This window comes from Nematolebias whitei, chromosome 22, assembly GCF_014905685.2.
Source record: "Nematolebias whitei isolate Nwh7 chromosome 22, NemWhi1, whole genome shotgun sequence".
Lineage (NCBI taxonomy): Eukaryota > Metazoa > Chordata > Actinopteri > Cyprinodontiformes > Rivulidae > Nematolebias > Nematolebias whitei.
The window spans coordinates 10,836,187-10,843,789 of NC_056519.1; the positions used below are offsets into that span (position 1 = coordinate 10,836,187).

Here is a 7,603-nt window from a genome sequence, read left to right on the forward strand (position 1 = left end):
AACTACTCTAAACTAGAAGGAGTAAAAACATTAGTTAACACTGTGTTGTTGCTGTTTTTAATCTTAGTATTTACCTTTGGTTGAACGTTTTAAACACTGTTATTTTCTTACACTTAGATAATCTTGGATCTTCTCCAGAAAGATGGCCCCCCAGACACCAGGGCTATTCAGACTCTCATAAATAAACTGAAGGTCTCCACAACGTCAGGGGTATGCCTCTTGTTTATTTGGGAGAAATGTGTACAGTCGCTCACATGCAGCTCTTTGTTTGTAATAGATCAAAATCTAGAACAATAAGGCATGAGTGGAACCAGACGTTTTGTATTTTCTTTTACAGAAAAATGAAGATGTGGAAAAATCCCAGACAAGCTTCTTGGTGCTTGTCCAGAATCTGCTTAAAAACCCCAATGAAAGAAAGCGTTTTTTTAAGGTATCCACATCTGTGTCAGAGTGATTTTAAACAAATATGAGAAGTTGTTACATGAGGCCATAAAAGTTGAACTTAAAGATAATTTTGATGTTGTAATCTTTAGCTTATTCTTATCTTATTTTAACAGCTTCTTAACTTGTTATATGGTTGCTTAAAAAAGCAGTGTTTGTAGACGTAGAAAACATTTGCTTCATAATACAGTAATACACTTTTCTCTCTGCAGGAAATATTCCCCGTTCAGTATGGCGCCAAGTTTGACACAGCACTACAGGCACTGACTGCTGGCCTTGTTTGCAAGCTGGAGCAACTTGTTCCTGTTCCAAATCTGTCTCAGGTAAGCATGCCTGAAGTCACCGGACATTTACTCTCAGAAGAGACGAGTGCAAGAAAGATTAATTTCAGTGTCCTCGGTGCATTGCTCTTCATTAAATTGGGAATTTGGAAGTTTTTTAAGCAGTCAGCTGCCTCAACAATTAGTCTGTAAAATACAGATGATTGTAACTTTAATTTCTTTTCCCTCAGCTTGGTAACATGATCGGAAAGGATTCTACTGTCCTTGATGCATGTGGAGACTTCATTCCCGACACTGAAGTTTTAAAAACTCTACTTCTACACCAGCAGTCCAAAGGGGCTTTTAGTTTTAAAGGTATAGCTCATAACGAGATTTGGTATCGCAGTTTGTAATAAAATGCAGAACAGAGAAATACATAATATATTTTATTTTTTTAACAGCAAGTGTGTCAACCTCGGTGGGCGACTGTGTGCTCTCTTCTCTTGCCTTCATGCCCAAATCGGCAGAGGCGACACCACCTGCACAACCTTCACAATCGCCAATGCGACGGGACGTCACTGTCGTTGAAAAAAGCCCCGACTCCCTTAGTGACAGTGAAGGAGTGGGGGGTATTTCTGATGACGATGACAGCCCGGCACCATCAACAGGCAGACCTCAGCAAGAAGATCAGACTAGTCAAAGAACAGCGTCTGGCAACACAGCAAAGGAAAAGAGCGAGATGCAGACAAAGAGTTCAGCTCAGCAACAGCCTGCCACAACTCCCCAAAGCAAAGAAAATGACGCGGCACCAGAAAAACCAGAAACCAGAGACTTGCAGCAACTACCCCAAAAATCAATTCCTTTTAAGATTGTTCAAGTGCCAGTCAAAAGTCTCTCCACCGTACAGAATGCTGGCGGAGCAGGGACGAAGGATGGACAAAAGCCTCAAACTCAGCGAGTCACGTTGCATCAGTGGGTGTCACAGATTGCTTCTAACACAATGTCGCTCCCCGCCTTGCCGCCTCTTCCAGCTGGATCGCTGCTTGACGACGAACCGAGGCTGAGCATTAGAAGGAAGAAGCAGTTCAGACACGTGGTCGACAGATACAACTGCACCGTGTGCGATAAGAGCTTCCCCTATCAGTCCAAGCTGATGGATCATCAGCGCATCCACACAGGCGAGAAGCCTTTCACGTGCACGGCCTGCAACAAAAGTTTCCGCACGCAGGGTTTTCTCAACAACCACCTGAAGACCCACAGCACTATGCGTCCTTACGCCTGCGGCCAGTGTGGCAAGTGTTTTGCCAAACTGCAGAGCCTCACAAAGCACATACTCGCCCACAACGGCCAAAAGCCTTTCTTCTGTAACATCTGCAACAAGGGCTTCACGCAGTCCACCTACTTCAAAAGGCACATGGAATGTCACACGAGCCATATGACGTTTCCCTGCAAGCACTGCAACAAAACCTTCCCAACGGTGTTCAAGCTGACCAACCACGAGCGCTGGCACACCAGAGACCGGCCCCACATGTGCGAGCGTTGCGGAAAGAGATTCCTTGTCCCCAGCTTGTTGAAGAGGCACATGGGCTACCACATCGGCGATCGCCAGTATCTCTGTTCCCAGTGCGGGAAAACCTTCGTTTACCTGTCTGACCTGAAGAGGCATCAGCAAGACCACATACCCAAAGCAAAGATCCCCTGTCCTGTCTGCCAAAAGAAATTCTCCAGTAAGTACTGCCTCAGAGTTCATCTTCGGATCCACACCAGAGAGAGACCGTACAGGTGCACCTTGTGTGATAAGACCTTCACACAGGTTGGAAACCTGAAGGTCCACATCAGGTTACACACCAACGAGCGACCATTCAGCTGCGATGTCTGCGGGAAAACCTACAAGCTCGCTTCCCATCTGAACGTCCACAAACGGACGCACACCTGCAAAAAGCCCTGGACATGTGACACGTGCGGGAAGGGATTCTCTGTTCCCGGCCTTCTTAAAAAACACGAGCAGCTGCACACGAGGGAGGCAAACCCCGATTTCACTAGAAAACGGGCACACAGGGGAAAGCACAAGAAGCACTCCCTCAATAGGAAATATGAAGATGAAGAAGAGGGCAGCGATGACTATTAATCAAAGAAACGTTTTCTCACGCGAGTCCTCAAACCACTTTTCAAAGTTCATGTTGATCATTGATATGAGTAAAATAGGTCAATTTAAAAAGCAGCTCGATGAGAGATCCTGTAAACATGCAATTATGTAACTCCGTTCGAAACGCTGCCCGGCAGTTGATATTAAATCACGTAGTTCAGCAATCATATACTTTGAGTAATAATAGTCCAACTCAATGTTTCAGTACAACTGAATAACATCAAGCTATTTTATGCTCTTCTAGTTATTTTAGTAATGTGTTAAAAATATTTTCGAACATCATGCTTTGCAAAGGCTCCAGTTATGAAGCCAAAATGTCAGATAGACATGTGAACAAAAGTATTTCAAAGCGTGTGACTGCAGATTATGTTGTCTGTTGTGTAATAAGCTGCTGTAGCATCTATAGAAAATCTTGTCACTGTGTTCTTGTAGGAATTGTAGTGATTTGAAAACCATATAACCACCCACTTATTTTTTTATAACCCTAAAGTGTCCCCACTTTTACAAAAATTTGTATGACAGTGTCTGATTTGTGTTTTTATTTTGTTGCTTTAGTTTTTGTCATCTAACATTAGGAAATGCCAACAAGGTAGATCACGGCTGTTGAAGAGTTTGTAAATGTGTGAAAAGATTTGCTGTTAAATCTTATGTGAGCAGCCAGTAGTAATGTGATTTTCTGTCATTGTTTATCTTTTTCTTTTTTTAAGCCTTTCAGAATAAATATACCCGTAATAATTGAATAGTTTCTAACTGGTGTGATTGAAAAAGTTGTTAAATGTGCATATGAACAAAGGAGCATTCAGAATGATTAGTCGGGATTAATGAAACTAAGTACCATAGCACAAAAAAAGTGTAATCCCCCAGATCATAATTTATTACACCTTTATTTAGGAGAAAACATTCTGGCAGGCTCCATAATAAATAACACAATAAACTAACGACACCCACTATAAATTAAAACTGCGTATTCGTAGTTTACTTGAAATTGATGCGTAGTCATTTCTTTCGTTGCAACACCGTAACTAGGCAACGGCGCAGACGATGAGACGTATCCGATGCAACGGGAAAATGGCGCCATTTTGGAAACCGTAACTAGACAACGCGTTATTGTGTTTTTTTTTTATTTTTTTTTTACTTTTATTGTTGTTTTTGTTGTAACAAACTCTTTATTATATGAATTTGAATGTATTTTTGCGCATTTGTTAAGAAAATAGTAGTGTTTAGACTAAAAGGTACACATTTTATTTTAGCCATTTTTTTCATAATTTTGTTTTTAAAAATTATTTTTGTATAAAAAAAAATATTTCGTAGTTATGACCCTTCACAAGAGTTGTATTTTTTTTTTTGTTGTATCGTCTAAAGTAAAAAAAAAAAAAAACTAGGCAACGCCTTTCGCGCAGATTTTATGACGTCATTAAAGCGACAAGAAAACAACACCATTTTGAAAACTAACTAAAAAAAAACATTTCTACACCTAGCTTGTTTTGTTTGTAAGTTCCAGCTGCGATGGAAAGAAGCGGACATTTGGGCCAAGACGTGAGCTGGTCTCACACAGAGACCCAGGCGCTTCTAGCTGTGTGGTCGGAGGACAGAATTCAGCGTGAGTTGGAGGTATCATTTAGAAATCAAGATGTGTACAGAGAAATGTCAGCTAGGCTGGCCGCGGTTGGAGTGAGTCGCTTGCCAAAACAGTGCAGAGCTAAGCTGAAAAAGCTTAAACACGAATATATAGAAGTCAGAGAGCAGTTTGTCAGTGACACTCCACAGAAACATGTGTGGTTCGACTGTGACAGGACGCTGTCACAACAGACCTGCTGCTGCTACGACTGAATACAGGACTGATTGTACTTGAATTCATGACTTCAGATGTAAAATCAGCTACTTGTCTACATGCTTTGTTAGCAACTTACACAGCACAGTTATTACAAAGTGCCATAAACTGCAGACCTGCTTACATTTATTCTAAGCATTTCAAAGTCAAAGGTCCTTTATTGTCATTCGCATCACATGTTGTACATGAGGTGGAACGAAATTGCGTACTCAAAGTCCCAGTTACACCCAAAAATAGCAAAAATATAAAGTACAAAAAGAAAGTAGATACATAAAGTAATATATAAAGTAAATACAAAGCTCTAAGATGTATGCTAAACACTAATCATGTACAATAATACGGTGCATTAAACAGCAGCCCGAACATGAGGCTGTAGTGAGCAGATGGGTATGAATGAATACAACAGTTTAAAAGGCAAGAGATCAGTATGGATAATCAGCAGCACGGATAAGTTCAGGATCAGCAGCACATGAACATATCAGTTAAAGTGGCATCACAGTGATTTTTCTTTTTTCTTAGTGATTTTCTGGTTAGAGATTCATGAGTCTTAGCTTCAGGGTAGAAGCTGTTCCTCAGTCTAGTGGTTCTGCACTTAATGCTCCGCAACCTGCTGCCAGAGGGGATTGAGGCAAAAAGTGTGTGTGCTGGGTGAGTGGGGTCCTTCATGATGCAGGTGGCCCTCTTCCTGCATCTGGAGGTGTAGATGTCTGTGATGGTGGGGAGGCTAATCCAACAGTCTTCTGTGCAGCCTTCACCACTCTCTGCAGAGCTTTTCTTTCTGCAGCTGTGCAGCCTCCATGTCACATGTTGATGCTGGCGCACAGGATCTCCACTGCACACCTGTAGAAGGAGGTGAGGACTGAGCTTTCCAGTCCAGGTCGCCTCAGCCGTCTGAGGAAGTAGAGTCTCTGATGAGCTTCCTTGATCAGGCTGGTAGTGGCATTTCCACTGGTCAAGAGTTTAAAACTTTTAAATTAACAAATATTCATTATGCTCATTGAAACTGCCCCCCCCCCCCCCCCCCGTGTCAGATTCAGCCAGTGTAACAGACGCACCCGAAACCTTCAGTACGAGTTCAACTTGTTCCATGGAGAACCTGCAGGAACCTGCTTTTTACCCCATTAAACTGGAAGACCCTGCAGCTCCGTGTGCCCTCACCTCACTGACCTCACCTTCAGCACAGACATCAGCCATGTGGTCACCCAGCCCCGGGAGGAGAAAAGGTAAGTTGTGATCAGAAAGCTCAGTGACCGCACATATTAACAGGCGTGTTTACACAATGTTTAAACAGGCTCTTGGTAAAACTATATCAATTTAAAGAGCGAGATCTATCGTGAGATCTGGCAACACTGGAGACGTTTAGCACAACAAGTAAACATGGAAGATATATGAAGAGCAGCTTAGCTGCTGTTGGGCAAAAAGAAAACCAATGGCTGTTCTTTCGGAGATGGTTTGGATTTAAATTGTCACATGAGGGGCAGAAAATCGATTTCTGAAGACAATGCTGAAAACGAGTCCCAACTAAAGGTCAGAACTACAAATCTTTGTCACCATTTAAAACAGTGCTGTACGTGGTGGAGTATGGAGCATGTGTGAAGCTGTAGCTGCAGCTCCGACGATGTTTTCAGCCTCCTTCCCTGAAACAAACCACGGGCCAGAACTTATTTATCTGTGATGTGTTTATGAGAGGAACAGTGAGAGCGCAACATTAATAAATCATCAGTTTATCATATCACTAAAGACACGGTCCTTAGCGGCTAACTAAACGGCTAACGCTTTAGCCGTCTTTTTCCACAGCTGAGACTGGGACCGTGTCTTTAGTGATACGATAAGCTGCTGATTTATTAGTGTTGCGCTCTCACTGTTCCTCTCATAAACACATCACAGATAAATAAGTTCTGACCCGTGGTTTGTTTCAAGGAAGGAGGCTGAAGTCTGTCTGACCTGCAGCTGCAGTTCACACACGCTTACTAATGTCATGAAGGCGGCATCTGAACAGGATTATTATTTAATATATGTAAATAATTTATTTTTTAGACATTTATTTTGTACAGTTACAGCCGTTGTTAATAAATATGCCTGTGTGACAACTGGGACAAAGCTTTGACTCAAATATATTTTTGTTATTACTTTATGGAAAGAAAGAAAATATCGATATATATATATTGTAAATTGCGATTTATCTTAAAATATTGAGATATTCATTTTGGTCCATATTGCCCATCCCTATTTTAGGGGGATGACCTGAACCAAAATTACAGCTGAATCAGCACTGAAGAGAACATACCTACTTCAAATAACATCAGAATGTTACAACATGTCCTACTTGGAACAGATTTGTAAATAGTTTTAGGATCTCTCCAACTCTTTGTCAGCTTTACCTTTACTGGTGGTTTTTTTTTTTGGTCCACTTTTTTTCTTTTCCTTACTTGATATTTAACCTCACATCTCTGATGTCCTTCAGTGTGACTGTGGCCATATTGTAATCATCTTTAATCTTGATTGATGCTTTGCACTTAAGCGGTTTCTCATGTTTCTTCCTTATACAGCTAGGTCCACGTGCAGTTGGTCCAAAAAAGAAGTCCTTACGTTGTTGGCACTTTGGGCAAACCCGGCCGTTCAGCAGGAGCTCCGACGAAACGTGAGAAACAATGCCGTGTACAACAACCTCAGTGCCAAACTGGCGACGCTCGGATTCAACAAAACGGCGCAGAAATGTAAAGAAAAGCTCAAAAAGCTGAAGCAGGACTACAAGAGGATCAAGAACAGTGATCACTTGGATGGAGGAAAGAATCTCTGGTTCAACGTTATTGATCAAGTCCTCGGTTCTCAGCCGGCAGAAACGGCAACGCCTTCTTTGGCAGAACCTCCTCAGCCTGTCGGGCAGGATGTGAACTCTGAAAGTAGGTGGAATTTAAACAAGCA

The 7,603-nt window shown here is 42.0% G+C and overlaps 1 protein-coding gene across 1 annotated transcript; it reads left to right on the forward strand.

Annotated features, from left to right (window-relative positions):
- Positions 1 to 1,212: 1,212 nt before the first annotated feature.
- LOC119428481 (zinc finger protein OZF) lies at positions 1,213 to 2,829 on the forward strand. Its single transcript, XM_037696163.1, has one exon. The coding sequence runs from the start codon at positions 1,213 to 1,215 to the stop codon at positions 2,827 to 2,829; it is 1,617 nt and encodes a 538-aa protein (XP_037552091.1).
- The last annotated feature ends 4,774 nt before the right edge of the window (positions 2,830 to 7,603 follow it).

Excerpts from the sequence above, each read along its gene's own strand:
- LOC119428481 (XM_037696163.1), top strand. The coding sequence starts at position 1,213 with ATGCCCAAATCGGCAGAGGCGACACCACCTGCACAACCTTCACAATCG.